We start from the raw sequence: 19,104 nt of genomic DNA, 5'->3' as shown, positions 1-19,104 counted from the left end.
CAGCTCTTGCCAACTTCCCAGAGGCACCTGTACATATGGAGGAATCCTTCACTGGCTCAGTGTGTTACAGATCACTGGCCCCAGCAGAGGTCCAAACAAAAGGGGCAGGTAACAACAAAGGGACAGGTAGTTGGTTTGACCTGAGTTTGCACCAGGCACGAGTTGTCTCAGTGCCAGAATCGAAGAATCATAGAATCATCAAGATTGGAAAAGACCTCCAAGATCATCTAGTGCAACCATGCCCACTGATCATCTCCCTCATTGCCAAATCTCTGCCTTCCTTGAACACCTCCCAGGGACAGGGTATCAACCACCTCTCTGGGCAGCCTGTTCCAGTGCCTGACCACTCTTTTGGAGAAGGAACTTTTTCTTAATATCCAACCTGAATCTCCCCTGGCACAACTTGAACCTATTCCTCCTAGTCCTATCCCTATTTACATGGGAGAAGAGGCCAACCAACACCTTGCCACAACCTCCTTTCAGGGAGTTGTAGAGAGCTGCAAGGTTTCCCTTGTGCCTCCTCCTCTCCATACTGAACAATCCCAGCTCACTCAACTGTTGTGAGGTGTTCCTGACACCTCACAACTTTGTTGTCCTTCTCTGGATACACTCCAGGGCCTCCATGCCTTTCTTGCAGTGAGGGGCACAAATGGAACACAGTACCTGAGGGGTGGCCTCACCAGAGCTGCGTACAGGAGGATGATTACCTCCCTGCTCCTGCTGACAACACTATTTCTTATACAAGCTGGGATGTCACTGGCTTTCTTAGCCACCTGGGCACACTGCTGGCTCACATTTACCTGAGTGTCAACCAACACCCTCAGGTCCATTTCCTCCACACAGTCTTCCAGCCACTCTGCCCCAAGCCTATAGCACTGCAGGGGGTTGTTGTGGCCAAGGTGGAGGACCTAGCAGTTGGTGTTGGTGGTCCTCATCCCATTGACCTTAGCCCAGCCCAGCCTGTCCCAATCCTTCTGAAGGGCCTTCCAACCCCCAGGCAGATCGACACTTCCTCCCAGCTTGGTGTCATCTGCAAACTTACTAAGGGTCCACTCAACCCCACTGTCCAGGTCATCAATGAAGACATTAAAGAGGCCAGGCCCAAATACCAATCCCCAGGGAACACCACTCATGACTGGTTGCCAGCTGGATTTAACTCCATTCACTGCCACTCTGGACCCAGCCCTCCAGCCAGTTCTTTACCAAGCACTTTACCAAGTGCAAGTGAAAGGCTGCCAGCTTCTCTAGGACAACGTTTCTCTACGAAGCTGCATAAAACCCAGGGAGATCCTGCCACAGCAAGTGAACCCTGGAATACATTGAGCCTCAGGCTGGTTCCTGCTCTCTTTCTCCAAGGAGAGGAACACAAGAAGGAAAAACAGTGCCGAGTTGCTCGAGGTTCATTCTCTTCAAGCATTATTCTAGCTTAACTCCACACACGCCTATGCAATGCAATGAGAAAACCTAGGAGCTCTGTGAGATGCTTATGGAAAAAAGGCTTTTCCAGATCCAGACTATTGAGCACATCCTGGCAGGTCTGTTCAACCTGTGCTTCAAATCCTTCCAGACAAATCAGGGAGAGTCTAGAAGTGTACTTTTTACATAACAGCAGCATGAAAAGCTAGCCAGGGTTGGAAGGGACCTCGAGGATCATGAATCTCCAACCCCCCTGCTGCATGCAGGGCCACCAACCTCCATATTTAATATTATACCAGGCTGACCAGTGCCCCATCCAACCTGTCAAGGGGCCCATCCAACCCCATCAAGGCCTTGAACACCTCCAGGGATGGACGGGGCATCACAGCCTCTCTGGGCAGCTGCTCCAGCACCTCACCACTCTCTCTGTAAAGTTTCCCCCTGACGTCCAATCTAAATTTCCCCTCCCTCAACTTCATTTCCCCTTGTCCTGCAGTTATCAACCCTTTCCAAGAGTTGATTCCCCTCCTGTCTGCAGACTCCCTTTAGGTACTGAAGGCTGCAATGAGGTCACCCCTCAGCTTCTCTCCTCCAGGCTGAAGAAGCCCAGCTCCATCAGCCTGTCTTTGTAAGGGAGGTGCTGCAGCCCCCTGATGATATATCAGTTCCATTGTAAGAGTTTGATTTCCCATTACGGTTTTGCAGGATGGTGGAATTACAAATATAAAATAGGTCAGATCCACCGGTGACGCGACAAGACGCTGAAGGCTACCGCAGCTGCGCCCGCGGAGGGTCGGGCCGCTACCAGGAGTGAGGCGCTCTGCGAAGGAGCGGCCAGCCGCCGGCACGACTGCCCAGGGAGCGGCGGGGCCTCCGCCCTGCGGGCGCCCCAGGAGCGCGGAGCCGCGGCCCTGAGGGACGCTGTCTGCGGGCGGGCCGGGCCGGACTCGGTGATCTGAGGGAGCTTTTCCAATCCGGCCGATTCTCCGGTTCTAAGTGACGGCCGGACCGCGGCGACCGACGCGCAGAAATCCGCGCTGCGCTCCGGTGGCCGGGCCGTAAGGACGTGCGCCTCCGCTCCTCCCCGCGGCCGCTTCGGAACGCCTTCGCAGTCCGTCGGCCCGCCCAGCCGGAGCCCCGCCCCGAGCACGGGCGCCTCACGGCCGTGACGCCGGACCCGTTTCGCGCGTCGGTAGCGCCCCCGCCGCAGGCCGAGCCCAAGTCCCGCCCGTCCATCCGTACCTAGGCGCTCGCCCCGCCCTCCGCCGGGCTCTGCTGCTCCGGGCCGCTCGGGATCCACCGAGCGAGTGCGAACGGCGGAGACGGGGCCGCGCAGCTCCTGCCTGGAGCCAAGGCGAGGGGACAAGCCGGGGAGCGTGGGGCCGAGCCTTGGGGCTGGCGGCGGCCCCCGGCCGGGCGGGGCGGGAGCCCCTCAGCGTGAGGTGAAGCCCCGCCCCATCGTCCGCGCGGCGCCGGTCCCGGTCCGGCTCCTGAGCTCCGTCCGCCCAGAGCCGTTTTGTTCGATTCAGCCGCCGCTCCGCCCCTCGTCTTCTCCCATCCTTCCTGCGGAGCCGGGCTGCGGGTTCGTCCCTCGCGTAGCTCCGCGGCCACAGGAGGCCCGCCCCGAGGAGAGGCCGCCCCGCCCCGCTCCGCGGCGCCGCGTTTCTGAACGTCGCCGGCGATGCCGCAGCGCTGAGCTCGCGGCGCCATGGCGTCCGGCTGCGCGCCGCCGTTCGGGGACGCGGCGGAGATGCGGGAGGGCTTCTTGTGCCCGCTGTGCCTGAAGGACTTGCAGGCGTTCCAGCAGCTGCGGGCGCACTACGAGGAGGAGCACTTGGGCGAGGACAGAGACGTCAGAGGCCAGCTCCGAAGTAAGGGCCGCGGCGGTTTCCCGGCGTTCTCCCGTCTGCCGTGTCGAGTCCCGCACGGCGGAAGCCGCCGTGCCGCGGGCGCTCCGGATTCCTGCCGGCGCTGGAACGCCGACGGAAGCTCGGGACGAGAGAGGCCCGGAGCCCCGCTGCTGTACGCAGGGCCGGGCGCGTCGCGTTCCTTCGTTCCTGCCGCGGCCGCTTCCTGGTCTGCAGGCCTCCGTGCCGCTCGGCCGCGGCGCTTGGTGCTGCGGGTTGCTGTTGGCTTTTGTTTGTTTTCTGGGCACGTTTTTTTACGTGAGAACTCCCGATTCGTACTGTAATGCACGTGAGTTTCCAGGCGTTAGTCGGAGGCCTTAAAGAACGGGGGAACTTTCTGCCAGGTACCAGCCTGGGACTTTACTACTGTGCTGTTATTGCTGTACTTAACGTCACTTAACATCATTTATAGCATTACACCTGCCACCCGGCTTTCAGCAGATGTCTAAGGGAATTAACTCTAGAAGATACTGAATGTGTTTACCGAAAGAAGTGGTGTCCTTACCTTCTGCCAACATAAAAATGCTGGAGTTTGAAGTTTTCTTTTTAACCCAGGAAACTGCTCTCCTCTCACTAGCTGTTGTACAAGATAATGTGGTGATCTTTCAGTTCTTTTGAAATTGCTTGGGTGCACAGCACACTGATATTCTTAGCTTGTGCTTCTGTGCAAAAGTACAAAGAAGGTATGGAACGTCCTTGAATCCAAAGAAAAATTATTAGGAATTAAGAGCGCACATACAATCTGCCAGTGCTCTATGAAGTAGGGTCTCACAGTTTGATACAGTCCACTCTTTTATAGTGATGCCCCTGTATGGAATGCCTAAAATTACCTGTTTGTCATTAGGACAGCAGCACTACTTTAACAGATAACAGAAAGCATTTCCTGCCATTGGTGACGCTGAACAATACGTTGGTTCTTAACAGAGCATATTGACTTGTTGTGAAGGCAAGAGATTGGTTCCAGATGGTAAGAAGTACACCATCCTAGTTTCACAAGATGAATACTGAGAGGCGAACTGCCTGCTCTTCTTTATGCGGGCTTGTCTATTTTCAGGTCTTGTCCAGAAGGCCAAGAGAGCAAAGAAGAAATTGCTGAAACGAGAAGGAGATGACAGAACTGATTCTGGATCTCAGGAACGATATGAGTCATTCAGCTATGGTGGCATAGATCCATACATGTGGGAGCCCCAAGAGCTAGGTAGGTGAGCTTGAGAGCCATACATGGTGGAGGTAACTTTTAATTTTAATAGGGAAAAAGTGAGTATTGCTGAAGCTGTGTGGAATTGTTTGTATTACATGTGATTTACTGTAGTGTGGAGTCATGGCTTGCATATCGATCCTCTGCTGCCTGCATGCCTTGTATAGGATGATGAGGAAAGTGTGGATTAGGGGTGGGGAGGGAAGATCTATAGAGCTAGGATGTAGACTATTCTCAAAAGCAGTCATTTCATTGGGTCTGAGCTATGGAGTTCTTTTTGGTACATATTTTGCTCTGTGCATCCAGCTTTACCGTTTCTGCAACCATCACCATCTGGCTTCTTACAAAACAGGTGAGAATCCATTATTATTCCACTACTATTTAATGTTGCTACAGCCGTGTTAAATCTATGGCTTTTTGGTCACTCTTAAAGCAGGTGTTTTGCCAGACATATAAACTATTGCTTATCCCTTAGTTCAAACTCCACCAGCTATTTCTTTGGATTTGAGGTACAGGTAATCTATCATTAAGTCATTTCACTTTAAAAAAGAAGCAGCCAAACTCTGGCTGCAGGGTCAGACATTGCAGAAGTTAGCAAATATGTTGAATGAGTCTGTACTTACAGATACTGTTGGTGGAAGTTGCATTTTACTATTATAGAAATGCTGTGGTTATTTTTAGGTGGGAGGAGGCAGCACTGTCTCTGGTGGGTCCTGAAAGTTCTGCTGTGGTGCTGACAGATGAGGAATTTAGTCCTTTGGGACTGCAGAATCCAAGCTTTGCAGATAACTGGCTTTTTTTTTTTTTTTTTTTTAAATAACCAGAGTGGAGAAGATGAATCTTGCAGATTTTAACATGATTTGGTGGAGGGATGTAGGGGTTTCTATAATGTCTCCACTGCAGAGATTGAATCAGGTTACTCAGAGGGGCTCTCCCCTTCCTATGAATTTGGCTACAGAGAGGTTTCTACGTATTTCATTACAACGAGGAAGTGTCATTGTACAGTTAGTGTCAAGGAGCAACATCTGCTTTTGTTCTACTAGTCAGAAGAGGAAGAATTTTTGACTGTAACTCTGATTTTTTTAATATCTGGCTTGTGGAAAAGATCAAAACCTAAACCCAGGTTTATTGAGAATGAATTATATATTTAAATAGATGCTGTATTCTTCTTTTGTATACTTGTGATGAGGTTTCTGCAAATCTGTGATATGATCAAGGATTTGGTTCAGACCCCTAAAGGTGAGAAGGATGATAGCAATCTGGAAGAAGCTGCTGTTGCATAGGCCTCAGATAATCATTGGACTTGCATCTTGTGTTTGTTCCAGATGTAGTAAGGAAATAACAGGAGCAGTTCTTGACAACAAGACTGGCTGGTAACACCTTACCAGATGTAACTGAGGGATAAAGATGACAAAAAATCTGTTGCAAATGTTTTCTTTAATGTAGTCTTCTTTGCTTTACTGTAGTAGAAATAAAACACTGCTCATTGCTATCTGGAGGCTGGCCTGCGTGCTTTACTCAGTACTGTGAAAACTTGGAATTCTAATGTGTCAAAATTTCATTTGAATCTGAAAAAATAAATGGTGGGAAAAAAAGGAAGAGCTGCATTTTGAAAGGTGTTTAAATTCGTGTAGAACACTGAGTGACTCTGAGTTCTCTCTCCCTAAGGTGCTATGAGAAGCCATCTTTCCAATTTCAAGAAATACCGAGCAGCCAGGATTGATCACTATGTGGTTGAAGTCAATAAGTTGTTGATCAGGTTAGAAAAGGTAATCTTGTTACTACTTAATATTCCAACCATTTAAATGTTTCTTAAATAAAAAATTCTCTTTTAGTGCAAAGGGTGCCCATTTATGTGGCAGTGCAATTGTTAAACAGTAGTAAACTGAGTCTTTTCACATCTTACTGTCCTCCCTTTATATCCTTGTGTAGTGTGTTTGGCTGTACTCTGTACTGTGGGTATGGTTTCTGTTTCTGTACAGTATTTTCAAGCACAAGATGCTACTTCACGTGCTTTCTTCATCTTTTACTTTACAGGATTACTCCTTTTGCTTTTGTCAAGCTATTTGTTCTGTAAAATCCTCCACTTGCCAACTTGCATTTTCACTCAGACACGATAATGTTGGATGATGTAAGAATTGTGTCAAAATATTCTGACTCTTGTAATTTTGGCAGTAATTGTTTATCACTGGTCTGAATCTTAATGCCAAATTCAGACATCTTCCTATTTTATCTTTTTAAAAGACACATTTTTTAACTTGATGGGTGTGTGCGGGGGGTGTTGTGGGTTCTTTGTCTTTGTGCTTCTGTAAGGAGGAAAAGTTTTGTTGTTTTTTTTCTTTTAATGTGTTGTTTATCTTCTAGCTTACATCCTTTGACAGAGCAAACACCGAGTCAGCTAAAATAAGAGGTTGGTAAGAGCTTACCTCAGACTGTATGCCTCTCTAGTTTCCCAGCTAAGGAATTAATTGGACTAACGTCTTACATTGTGTGTATTGCCTCCTCCTCCACCCGATTACAGCTATAGAGAAGTCTGTTGTGCCTTGGGTCAATGACCAGGACGTTCCGTTCTGCCCAGACTGTGGCAATAAGTTCAGCATGCGAAACAGGCGTCACCACTGCCGGCTGTGCGGGTCTATAATGTGCAAGAGGTGCATGGAACTTATCAGTCTTCCCTTGGCAAGTAAGTGTGGAGGGTGGTGTTAATCTCTCCTTTCTTTATCTCACTCAGAGTGCTGAACGCATCCTGGTTTTTTTTTTTTTTTTGCAACAAAGAAACAAGCTTAATATATTCTGCCTATAGGTATGGAAAACTCCTCCTTGAAGGTGTCCTTCAATTCCATGCAGGCACTTGTGTGTAAAACAGAATAAGAATGCTTTCTCTATTCTTTGTGTTCCTCCTTTAGCGTCAGAAATTTTAGATTACCTTCAACAAAACACTGAAGTATACCAGCACAAACTAATGCTGTAAGTAGTGTAATTCTGAGTATTGCAGCTATGACAGTATTAATTTTGGGAGTCATAACTGCCAAGATTGTTGAAATATCCATACCATTTTGAAGTGTTGAGTCTTGCCCATGGCTGTCCAAATGCTGACATGAAGGGAATTAATCCACAAGCCTTTAAGAAGCCCTTCCAACTTCACTTTCCTTATCTAGTGCATTGGAAAGGAGACTATTTTTCTGTGGAAATAAATGATGTTAATTGGGCTTTCCAGAGATTTCCAGCACAAAATAAGGATAGTATTAACATATCCACTTTTCCATGTGTTTTTTTTTTTTTATAACTGCAAGATCCAGTGTGAGAATGCTACTAGGCATGAACAAAGTGAGTGGTTTCCAGTAGTATGTTCTCTCACTGCTTTTAAAGTGAAGCAGGACCTTGCAGTGAAGACCCAAATTCGGATTTGTAGTTTTGGTTGTTATGTGTTCCTTTTGTGTCTTTCAGCAGTCTGTTCAAGCTGGTCTTCTAGTATTTTGGGTAATGCTAGCTTTTGTTGAAGTGCAATATTAGTGTTGGTGAAATCTGTTGGCTTCTCATGTCACTGTAACATTACCCATGCATAATTTCTAGGCAAACTCACCAGTGCCAGTAAAGAGGCCTTGAGTTCTCACACTAGCCCCAACGCCTCACCTAACAGCGTGCACGGCTCCCGCCGAGGCAGCATTAGCAGTATAAGCAGTGTGAGCTCTGTTCTGGATGAGAAGGATGATGACCAAATCCGTTGCTGTCAGCACTGCAAAGATACTCTGCTGAAAAGAGAACAACAGATTGATGAGAAAGAATACACTCCAGAGATTGTGAAACTCTATGAGGTAAATCAAACTCCTTGCTTGTTCTCGCATCCGAGTCCTTTATGGCTTAATATTCTAATAGCAAAGATAAATCTGAAAGTAGCATTCAGAGGCCGTATATTATTTACATCCTGTGGTGGCTTAAAACCTTGTTCTCATTTTCCTTTTTGTTCTCATCTGGAACTAATGGTTTTGAGATGTCCCTTAAACATTGTGAATAACGTCAACTGGGATTTGACAGAACCGTTCTTTTAAAATCAATTATGTGCTTGTGCTGGTGTCAGTTAGCTCTGCTAAGCTCTGTTTGTTAGGGCTCTGCTAAAACTATACAACTTGGTGCTGTAAGAACCATTTGTCCCCACTCGAGTGGCAAGCATTAAGTGGAACAGCAGCGTGCGGCTGGAATTCTGTGTTCAAATATGCTTTAATAGCAGGTACTGATGTTCATTGGGAATCTTCCTGATAACCTGCAAGCCCCTCTCCCAGCCCCACGTTTAATATTAATGGGGATTTCTGTTAGTGCTTTTCTGTGAAGACAGTAAGACTGGAAGTTGTCCATCAAAACATCAGAGTTCATCTTGCAGGGGAATGGAGACTCTGTCTCTGTTCTTGACAATGCCATCTGTGTTCCCAAGATAACCGGGCACCTTGTGATCCTGAGAAGTTAGATGGCTTTCACAGCTATTAGCTTTGAAGGCACGTTGAAAGGTTTGCGTCAGCAGGTGCTTCTGTCAGCGTTCTGATACGAGTTCTGCTTTTGTGTGCATTGCTAAAGAAACTCCGACTCTGCATGGAGAAGGTTGACCAGAAGGCACCAGAATACGTAAGGATGGCAGAATCTCTGAAGTAAGCCCCACTTGCTGATTTTGTTCGTGAATGTATGTGTATTTCTTCCCCTGTAAGTTTGCAAAGTAGGCAAGGAGTAGGTGTGGTAAGGCTGTGGGTGTGGGTAGGTCATGAGGAAGTGTTAGGTTTTTCTGTTGTTTCAATCTAGACAAAAATTATCCAAAGCTTAAGTTAATTCACAAACTAGATTACTGAAGCAAGTCTTAAATCTGATGAGTATCATCCCTGGGATAACTTAACTTATGACTTAATATTAACTGAATTAATATTTTCTTGCCACAAATCTGTATTAAAAAAAGTGCTAGGATTATATTTTTATTTGTAGAATTAGAGAAATTTTAGAGTTTTACCAGTTATAACTAGCTTTTGATTTCAGTGTACTCAGAATTTTATTGCTATATTACTCAATGTAATTAAGTAATAGATAATGTAATTATATATAAGCCTATATATATAAGCTCATATATATATAAGACCTGCTAAAAGACTTGTCATCTGGGGTAAATGATGTAAGCCTGCAACGTGTGTTTAATACATGAAATGCCATGGAGTAGTGAAGACAGGAAGTAAAAACAGTACATTACTTGGCTATGAAAAAAAAGTTACCCCTGGGATTTGTGGTATTGCTGACATCGATACGTTTCAAGGAATCCCCAAAGGCATAGAAGGAAGCTCTGCAGCACACGAAGATGAGGAAATTGCCCCAAAGGAGATATAAACTAGGCTCCTGTGACTTTTTATTTGGATTTTTACTACTTTAAATGCATTCTGTGCAGCCTTACAAAAAATGCAGGTGGTTTTATTTTCCCTACTTCCTGAATTTTTCTGTTGAAATAATAGAGAGGTTCCTTCCTTAATTCAGATTTCATTTAGTCGATCCAGCTGCAGAAATAACTGTGTCTGTTTTGACTCTTCAGAGGCACATAATCACATACTGAGATGTGGTTGGTCCCCCGTCACTGGGCTGGCCTATCTTACCAGTTCTGTAGCTTTGAAGATGGAGTTACGGAATGAATTAGGAGTGCTGCTGCTGATCGTGTGGAGTCCTGGAAGGTTGCTTTTGAGAGCATGATGGTGCTTTTGTATGTGTCAGGCACAAAAGGAAGGGCAAGCTTAAAAACTCTGAAGTGCTTCCATATAAAATACTAATTTGTTTTCTTCAATAAATATGACAATTAGTGATAGTGTCTCCACGTGGACTCAGTTGCTAGAATCTTAAATATTATGCCTACGTGGGTTTGCAGACTTCTGCTTTATGACAAACAGAAGTAGAAAACTTGTTTTAATGTTGTAGTTGCTTATTTGATCAGCGAGGCTTTTTCTACGCCTGGAAAAAAAAAAGCAGAATAGGTGCATTTGTTGTGTATATTTATCTTAAGTATTATTGATAGATTGAGGTTCTTCTTATACTAAAATTAATTTCTCCTGTACTTGTAAATATTCATGTTTACAGGTTGATATTTTCCACTCTGTCAGCAAGAAAGGGTTTCTAAATACATTGAGCTTGAAATAAAAGCATTTTAATGGATGATTTATCCTCACATTTGTTGACATCTTGGGATGGCTTTTAGTGTTGTATGTATCGTTCACTGGAGGTACGACTTACAGTGAAGTTGTGTTTATTTTGTAGTGCTGGGGAGACAACCTACAGTCTGGAACATGCGAATGACTTGAGGGTGGAGATTCAAAAAGTGTACGAACTTATAGATGCCCTGAGGTAAAGGAAGTTCACGCGCTCTCTCTTGCTCTATGCACACACTGAATTATGTTTCTCCCTTCTTCCAATACAGCTTGTATAACTCTCCTTCTTATCCACAACTACCGGGGCTTTTGCTTCTTCATACAACCAACTTGCCTGCGCCATTGTAAAGAGCATGTTGAAAAGTAGATGCTGTTCCTGTGCACCATCAATTTCGGTTTCCTTTTCTAAGCATGCACCGAGGAAGCAAATAGAGGCATAGTTAAAATAAATGAATAAATTAATGATTACTGCTGGTAATATTTAGAGTGGCTTACCTAATAGAACATCTAAAAATGTTCATTTGGTATTGTCTCCCTCTCTTTCTGTTGTATTTTCCTTGGCCCTTGTGGTTGAATGGATGAGCTTATGTTTGCTTTGATTCAGTAAGAAGATTCTGAGTCTAGGCTTGCACGAAGAGCCCCAGCCTCATCCTAAAACACTACAGCTTCAGAGAATGATAAGATACTCGGCTACTCTTTTTGTTCAGGTAAATAGAGCATATGTTATGAGCTAAATTTTATGTAGTGTTCTGTTCTTTGCTGCCCATCTGTGTGACTTAAGACTTCTTTTGACAGAAGGCTTACTTCTATAGAGATTTACTTCTGTAGCTTTCCTCCAGTCACTCTGAATATGGATAGCATAGTCAGAGCAGCATTGGTCCAGGGGCCTAAGAAAATCTGTAAGTCTTGGCTTTGTCTCTGGCAGAGCCCCAGCCTAGCTAGTAGTATAGTTACAGCAGCCACGATGTGTTCCAGCTTGGAAAGGTGACTGCAATGGAGGAGTACCTCATACTTGTCTGTGGAACATTTGTTGGTGTTTCCTTCAAGTACTTTAAAACTAACCTGAATGCCTGCAAGCGTTCACTGTAAATATTTCAATATTTGGCAGGAAAAACTGTTTGGCCTAATGTCCCTGCCAACCAAAGATCAATATGACGAGCTGAAGAAGAGAAGACTGCATATGGTAAGGCAGGTTAAGATCTGTATTTGTATGAGGGCCTCCTTCAAGGACTTAAACAGACACACAATTATTTACAATTCATAGCTTCTCTTGATGTGTAAGTAGCTACCTGTGTATGAGCAGCTGTCCTTAAGACTGGAGTTCTTCTTTTCTCATTTTCTGTGCAGATCATTCCATGCTTGTTTTCAGGGATTTGTGTAACAGTCACTGTAGTTCTTCCCAGAACAGAGAGACGTGTACTGAAAGCTGGACGCTTCTAGAAAGCAGCAGTGGCTTGTTTGAGGGTGCTGTTGTTCTGCCTGTACTGCAGCAAAAAGCTTTAAACTGAGTCATTTGTACAAGTGGAATTTGAAGACTTCTCCAGGTGGTTTAAAAAAATTTAAAGACGTGGATGCAGCTTCAAGAAGAGATTCTCGGGAGGAAGGACATCGCTAACTGAGAAATAAACCAGCTTGGTGTTGCAGTAGAAATTAAGAAATACGGGTAATTGCATTCCAAAGGCTAATCATGTAATTGGTATTTACACTGCCCAATTACAGAAGCATCTGCTGTGGGTGGATGCGGGATGGTCAGTGTCCAAATCTGCCTGAGGCATCTCTTTGAACAGCTGGATTGAGGTATCTTTCGCTCTATATTCAGCCCTGTCACTGCTCCTTCTGGACTTCAAGTTTGTACAGGCAGATGTGAATAGATTTCATTAAGAAATAATAGGTAACGTTACAAAAATGAACATTTTTTGCAGAGTAACTAAAGACTGAATTGATGTTTGTGACAGCAGTATCTAAGGTACACAGCCTAATTTTGGTAAATATGAAAGTTAAAAATGGAATTTTTCAAGCTCATGTTCTCTCTGTATACGTTTGTTTTAGGCAGCTCTTGAAACGCACAGAAAACAAGACGAGAAGCAGAAAGACTTGACTTACAGATCTGCAAGTGCAGTTAATGGTGATGCAACTCTCCTTAGAAATGTAACAGTCAAGAAATCTGAAGGCTGGCTACCTACATCTAGCGCAGCTCGACAGAGTGAGGTAGCAGACCCACTTCTTCAGCAGATTGACAACATCACATCCTTTATTAAGCAAGCAAAAGCAGCTGATCGACTGGATGAAGTCAGGATGTTGCAAGAAAACCTGAGGCAACTTCAGGATGAGTATGATCAACAGCAAACTCTAAAAGCTATTGAGCTTTCTAAAAAACAGGCAGAAGAGGAAGAGAAACAGAGGGAAGAACTTCAGTTCCTTTGTGAAAAAGAGTGGGAAAGAGAACACCACAAATTCACTTCTCAGCATTCAAGGACAGGCTCCCTAGATTTCAGAGAAGGCAAGCAACATCAGTATGAAGCTGCGAAAGAGAATCAGAACTTGTTTGCACATGGATTGGGTTTGGATGTTAATCAAGTGAAAGGGAATCGAAGTTTTGAAACTACTGCTGTTCAGCATCTGCCAGCTAAAGAGTACTTAATCTTTCCAGTCAGACATCAGAATATTCCACAGAGTGACAAAGACCAAAATCAGGCAGCCGGTCTAAACCCCTTTGAAGATGAAGCAGATACCCCTCTGTCAGAGGAAGATCCCACTAACCCATTTGCCAAAGATGTATCTCAACCGATTTCTTTCTTTAACACAGCTCTGCAAAGTGATAAAAAAGAATATAATCCATTTGAAAATGAGGAGGAAGGTGAGCAAACTAGTTCACCTAGAGCATCTGCCAGTACTTTAAATCCCTTCGAAGAGGATGAAAATCCATTTCAAAAGTCTGGGAACAATTGGAATTCTGGAAATCCATTTGAAGAAGGATCTTCTACCAATCCCTTTGAAGTGGAGGATGTCAGTGAGATCTTAAGAGAGGAGGCTATAGAGGAGGAACTGCTTCTCCAGCAGATAGATAATATAAAAGCCTACATATTTGATGCCAAGCATAGTGGACGAATGGATGAGGTGGAGCTACTGACAGAGAACTTGAAAGAACTGAAGTACACGTTAGCAAAACAAAAGGAGAAATCCAAGTGTTGAAGCAGTAATCGCCTTGTAATAGTTATCTCAAGTTCACTGTTAAGAGATGGAAGATGAAGCAGTTATAAACAGCGCTACAGATTGCAAGGAATGGGGAGAATGTTGTATTTTATTTAATACACGTTCATTTATGTATTCCCAATGTTACTCAGCCTAGAAGAAAGAAGATAAGAGGAATGCTGCTGGTCTTGAACTAAGACACACATGCTAAGAAAACATACTAAGAAAAACTTACAATAACTTGTTACAACCATCTTAATACTAATTTGTCTTACAGTGTGCTTATTTTGGTCAAAAGGGTTGAGCAGTAATAGGGAACTGTCACTTTGAAGTGGTTTCAGGGTTGGCTGAGCTGGCTTTTCAAGTGGAGCTTTGACTGGAGAGACAAAAGTGTTTGTAAGATTTCTGCATCTTCTGAGAATGGCACAGTGTAAGTTACAGGCCAGTCTAATTGTCCTAAGAGAGTTGCAAGAAAGTGCTGTTGAAAGGCTTCTGTTATTCTTTGAGATGCAGGATACAGGTCAATTTTGTGCAATAATACATAAAATGGATTTAAAAACTATTAGAGACTTCACTGATCTTAATATGAGTAACTTTTAAAATGTGTTTATAAGAACTCCTAGGTAGAACTGAGGTGCCACCTCGTCGTTACTTTTAGTTTCCCAGTTGCTCTAGGCACAAACTGCAGTGTAACAGAGGGCCACACTGGCTTCAGAGCTGCGTGTGTGGGAATGAATATGTAGATGAGTATACTTTCAGAACATCAGGCTAGCATCATTTCAAGCTGTAGTATTAAGGGTGACCTTGAAATTCCTAATTATATTCAGGAACGTGCACATTCCTTTATATTCTCTGTGTTACAGAATGATCATATTTGTCTTATCTGAGACTTGAATCCTCTGTAACGTTTGAAGAACAGAAATCCTGTTTGCAATGGAGAGCTAAACTGCCACTGAACTGGAATTCTGTGAAAGCTGGGCTGTGATTGTGCCAAATATAAGTTCCTATTTTATACTTGATTCTCATCAGAAGTTACAAGAATCAGGTATGTGTGTCTTCAGTAAGCAGGTCCAGATGGGAATCTTAGTGTGGACCTCTGCCCACGGCAGTGACTACGTGAAGGCCAGCTCCTGTGGTGCAGGAGGGCTTCTGAAGATTGGTATTGTAAAATCTAGGATTGTTCAATGTTAAGTCAGCATGTATTTTGCTAAGGACAGTCTGAGCTGCATTCCCCCTCCCCCCTCCTTTGAGATGCAGATGCCCATCTTCAGACATTAGCGTTTGAAAAGGTGGTTGGGAGGAGTAATTAAAAAAGGTGCATTTAATTAAAGCTGAAGTGGAGGATATCGGGCTGATCATACTCTCACACTAATAGTACTGGACTTAACTGAGAAGGACAAAGTTTTGTGGAGTGGGACATCTCTTAACTATGTCTCCAGTAACATATGAATAACATAGCTGTATCTGGGACACTAATTAGTATTTCAGAAACACAAATAATTGTGCTATTTAAACAGTAGGAACTCTAGATTTGTTTTCTTTTAAATATGTTGGAGGTATGTACTTCTGTTTAAACAAAACCAACAAACGTACCCTCAGTACCACTGATAACCGATCAGAATAACTCAGTGCAGCAGGACAGTTGTTCTTACTGCAGCCTAAATCTGAAGTTGAAAGGTGTGCAGAATGGGTCGTCTGAAGAACTTCAGTTTTTTATGCCAGTACGTTTTGTTATTGCTGAGTGAAGTGCTGCTGTGTGCAAAATGGGCCAACCGTCTGTGCAGCAGAATTCTGAAAGGTTGTAAACTAGAATTCTGTGCTCTGGCATTAGATTTACAAAGGCAGCAAAAATTATCGATAGCTAAAGTTTATCCCGAGAATTGTTCATTTAAAAATAAATAGTACAAGTTATTCAAGGCAGACTAGTTTGCTATTCAAGGAGTGCTCCCTGCATTATAACCCAAAACTCCTTTTGATATCGAGATGAAAAGAATATTTCAGTGGCTTCAGCTCTCCCATTTAAGAGTGTTTTCCTTGTTGTAACTGTCCTGCACTATTTGTATGTTCAGCCTAATTACACTAATAAAGTATCATTCTGTACATGTAACAACGTGTTTTTGTGAGTAGCATACCTCATGGCCATTGATAGCATGAACTGTGGTAGATCAGCCCACTGATACTGAAGTTCTCTCCCCTGTGAAGACCGTATGCTGGTATTTGGACTGCTGTGAGGCTCCCAGGGCACAACAAAATGAAGACAACTATAAAACTAGTAACTAGCACTGACATTTTAAAATTGCATGCGTACTTTGCATGGAAACTTTGTAAAAAAAGGGATGAAGTAACATCTATTTTGTGCTGTACTCGCCCCTGATAATTCAAGCATCCCTTAAAAACTGGTGTGAAATGTTGCATTCAACCATTAGCTCAGAAATGTTGATAACTATTTCTAGAGTAATTTGCGCATATAAGACTGACTTAATGGTCTATGCAAGTAAATACTAAAAGCAATGTAGTACTATTGGGTATTTATATGCTGTTACAGTGTAATCACACGTGGCAGAAACTACTGTGATCTAAAACTGTGTGGACAGGGGCCAGTAGCATCAGAAGATGTACAACAGTACTCGACTCCAGCACAACAGTCTTGCTGGCTAGAATTAGCTGGAAGCTCTTAAGATCCAGTTCTCCTTTGTATGGGTTGGGGTTTTCTGTATTTAAAAAGCTACTTTTTTTTTTAAGAATAATGAAGATTGTTTTAAGGCATATGTTTAAATATCAACTTGCCTGTTCTCCTTTGTTGATATTCTTTTCAGTGCTTCTCAAAGCTGTAACTCCTCTTGATAAATGAGACTTTAAGTGACAACCAAATCAGTTAAGCAAGAAAATTCAGCATTTAAGTTGCAGGCAGGGGTATGTTATCACTGGTCTTCCTTCAGATAGTACAAGCTGGAAAACAGCAGGAGCAATTAAAACATGCCCAGGGCATGCTGTGCTGCTTTAAGAGAGATTCTTTGCCTAGTCTCTTATCCCAAATACGAACTTAGGCATTACAGCTGGTGAAGCACTGCCAGCAGGCTGAGGGACTTGATCCTGCAACTCCACTCAGCACTGGGAAGTACTACAACCCTACCCCACAGCTGAAGTCCTGTGTCCAGTTCTGGGCTTAGTACAAGAGAGCTATGGTCACACTGGTGAGAGGCCAAGGGCCATCTAGATAATTAAGAGATGGGAATCTCTTAGAAAGGCTGAGAGGTGAAACTGCTCAGCCTAACAAAAAGAAGGCTGGGGCAGGAAGAATTTTATCAGTGTTTATCAATACCTTGAGTACAAGGATGATAGTGCCAGTGGTGCCCAATGCCAGGGCAAGAAGAAACGGGCACAAACTGGAACACAGGAGGATCCCTCTGGACATCGCTAAAAATGCCAGCTGTGAGGGTGAGTGAGCTCTGGCACAGGCTGTCCAAGAGGCTGTGGTGGTGCTCTCTCCCTCAGATCTCCAGAAGCTATCTGGGCACAGTCCTGGACAAGATGACCTCCAGAGGTCCCCTGCAACATCAGCCATCCTGTTTTTGCTATGGCCTTATGCCTGCAGGCATGAGTAGGAAATAGAGCTCCACTCATTGCTTTCTCTGTTGCTTTCACCCAGCTTTGTTTGCAAACTGGCACACCAAAAGCTGCTTTTTTTTTTTAAACTTACATTTATTTGATAATATTTTTCACAATAATTATTCTAGCTGTGGCTGTAATGAGATGGGGATGTCAGTATCACATGAACTTGCTCCCATTTCCAGGATTTGTTAACACTTGTCTCTGAAGAACCACCGTGATCATCCAGCCCTGAGGAAACACAGCTGTATGACCTGAGATTTCAGGCAGATGATTCATTTTTCAGTGAAGCTTTGTATTTTCCTCTCATCTCTTTGGGCAGTGGCACAAAGGCAGGGCAAGGAACCTGGCCTTCAATTTCACACATGCACTCTTGCAGATGATACTTCTTGGGCCCAAAAGTTGCAGGATGTGACAGTTTTTCTCTCTCTCTTTCCTCTTTTTCAAGTGTTTCTCTAGAAAAAAAGAAATCTGTTTGTTACCTGCCAACATTACCCATCTCTTCCCAGGCTACAATTAACCAGGAAGATGGATTTCCCTGGCTAAGACCAGTTCTGATGAATTTCTCTTTATTTCTGTTGACCCTAGAGGCTTCTAGGGCCTGTACTAAGATGTATGCCAGAGGGAATGAACATTAGCTTCATATTATGAGTTACTTACTTGCTTTTGCCCAGAATTTTTTTAATGTGCTCAGTTATCTCCTTGTTGGTTTTATCCTCCACATCAACCAAAACTTGTTCTCCGCTATCTGTTAAAAAATTCACAGCAGTGTAGCAGTGCATACCTTCACGGTAGCTGCAAAAAAGGACTTCAAAGAAAGATATGATGAAAAAACAGCTCCTGTTTTGCTACAGTCGATGCAGTTTTCAGCGAGGAAGGTGAAGCCGCCGTGAGTGTCAGCCAACGGGTAACCGAGCGCGGGCGGCGGCGCTCACATCACGGCGCCCTTCCCCTCCCCAGCAGCGCCGACCTGGCGGCCGACGCGGAGCGGGGCAGAGCGCGGAGCGGCCCCGCGGCACCTACCGAGGTAGAAACGGAGGAAGGGCGAAGGCGTCATGTTCCTGAAAAGCATGATCTGCACCCAGGGGTTTTTGTACTGGATCTGGGGGATGTTGAAAAACACAAACTTCCTAGGAGGAAGAAAAAGAACGGCACGGTACGAGGTGGGCGGCGACGCTCCGAGACCCCGGAGCCCGGCCCGCGCTCACCTCGCCCCCTCGCTCGGCTCCCCCGCCGTGTTGTAGTTCACGGTCATAACCTTCACGGAGCTCTTGAAAACGACGTCGCCCTGGCTGAGATACTGCAGCGTCCGCCGCACGGGGAAGCGCCCCTTCATCGGCATGGCGGCGGCCCCGCGCCGCCCGCGCCGCCGCCGGAAGTGCGGGGAAGCACCGCCCCGCAGCTGCGCGGAAGGGCGCGGCCGGGCCGGGGGCGGCGACGTCCGCGCGGTCGGTGCGTCCGCGGGCGTCTTCGCCGTCGTCGCTCTCGGGAAGCTCTGCAGGGACAGAGCCGTCGCACCGGGCCGTCCGTCCGTCACCGGCGTCGCGCGGCCCGGCGGCAGGCGGGGCAGATACGCGGCGGCCCGCCGCGCCAGGGCTGCGGTTCAGCGGATCTGCGCGAC

At 45.0% G+C, this 19,104-nt stretch overlaps 3 protein-coding genes across 5 annotated transcripts in view; 1 reads left to right on the top strand and 2 right to left on the bottom strand.

Moving 5' to 3' along the window:
- TMCC1 (transmembrane and coiled-coil domain family 1) overlaps positions 1-2,743 on the bottom strand; it is a 106,035-nt gene extending 103,292 nt beyond the window's left edge. For all 3 annotated transcript variants that reach the window (XM_042823878.1, XM_042823882.1, XM_042823883.1), the window contains exon 1: positions 2,659-2,743. The gene's annotated coding sequence lies outside the window, so the exon portion shown is untranslated. The remainder of the gene's footprint in view (positions 1-2,658) is intronic.
- Positions 2,744-3,107: 364 nt separating this feature from the next.
- RBSN (rabenosyn, RAB effector) lies at positions 3,108-15,981 on the top strand. The gene is made up of 11 exons (XM_042823468.1): positions 3,108-3,287; positions 4,378-4,521; positions 6,190-6,290; positions 6,886-6,931; positions 7,043-7,204; positions 8,095-8,336; positions 9,091-9,161; positions 10,792-10,878; positions 11,287-11,389; positions 11,791-11,865; positions 12,732-15,981. Exons 1-11 carry the CDS (start codon positions 3,125-3,127, stop codon positions 13,872-13,874), a joined length of 2,337 nt encoding a protein of 778 aa, XP_042679402.1. The 5' UTR covers positions 3,108-3,124; the 3' UTR covers positions 13,875-15,981.
- A 1,574-nt stretch (positions 15,982-17,555) lies between these two features.
- On the bottom strand, positions 17,556-18,848 carry MRPS25 (mitochondrial ribosomal protein S25). Its single transcript, XM_042823469.1, has 4 exons — positions 18,692-18,848; positions 18,507-18,613; positions 18,144-18,231; positions 17,556-17,938 (listed from the first exon to the last, which is right to left on the bottom strand). Exons 1-4 carry the CDS (start codon positions 18,823-18,825, stop codon positions 17,746-17,748), a joined length of 522 nt encoding a protein of 173 aa, XP_042679403.1. The 5' UTR covers positions 18,826-18,848; the 3' UTR covers positions 17,556-17,745.
- Between the last annotated feature and the right edge of the window lie 256 nt (positions 18,849-19,104).

The sequence above is a fragment of the Centrocercus urophasianus genome, unplaced genomic scaffold (assembly GCF_019232065.1).
Source record: "Centrocercus urophasianus isolate 14NV4802_14NV808 unplaced genomic scaffold, USGS_Curo_1.0 seq_22, whole genome shotgun sequence".
Lineage (NCBI taxonomy): Eukaryota > Metazoa > Chordata > Aves > Galliformes > Phasianidae > Centrocercus > Centrocercus urophasianus.
Note: the sequence above shows the minus strand (reverse complement) of the source record. Positions and strands in the feature narration are given on the sequence as shown.

Excerpts from the sequence above, each read along its gene's own strand:
- MRPS25 (XM_042823469.1), bottom strand. The coding sequence starts at position 18,825 with ATGCCGATGAAGGGGCGCTTCCCCGTGCGGCGGACGCTGCAGTATCTC. Across the intron at positions 18,232-18,506 it reads CTTCCTCCGTTTCTACCTCG|ATAGCGGAGAACAAGTTTTG; the intron begins GTAGGTGCCGCG and ends ATTTTTTAACAG. Across the intron at positions 17,939-18,143 it reads AAAATTCTGGGCAAAAGCAA|AGAAACACTTGAAAAAGAGG; the intron begins GTAAGTAACTCA and ends CTTTTTTTCTAG.
- RBSN (XM_042823468.1), top strand. The coding sequence starts at position 3,125 with ATGGCGTCCGGCTGCGCGCCGCCGTTCGGGGACGCGGCGGAGATGCGG. Across the intron at positions 10,879-11,286 it reads GAACTTATAGATGCCCTGAG|TAAGAAGATTCTGAGTCTAG; the intron begins GTAAAGGAAGTT and ends GCTTTGATTCAG. Across the intron at positions 11,390-11,790 it reads CGGCTACTCTTTTTGTTCAG|GAAAAACTGTTTGGCCTAAT; the intron begins GTAAATAGAGCA and ends AATATTTGGCAG.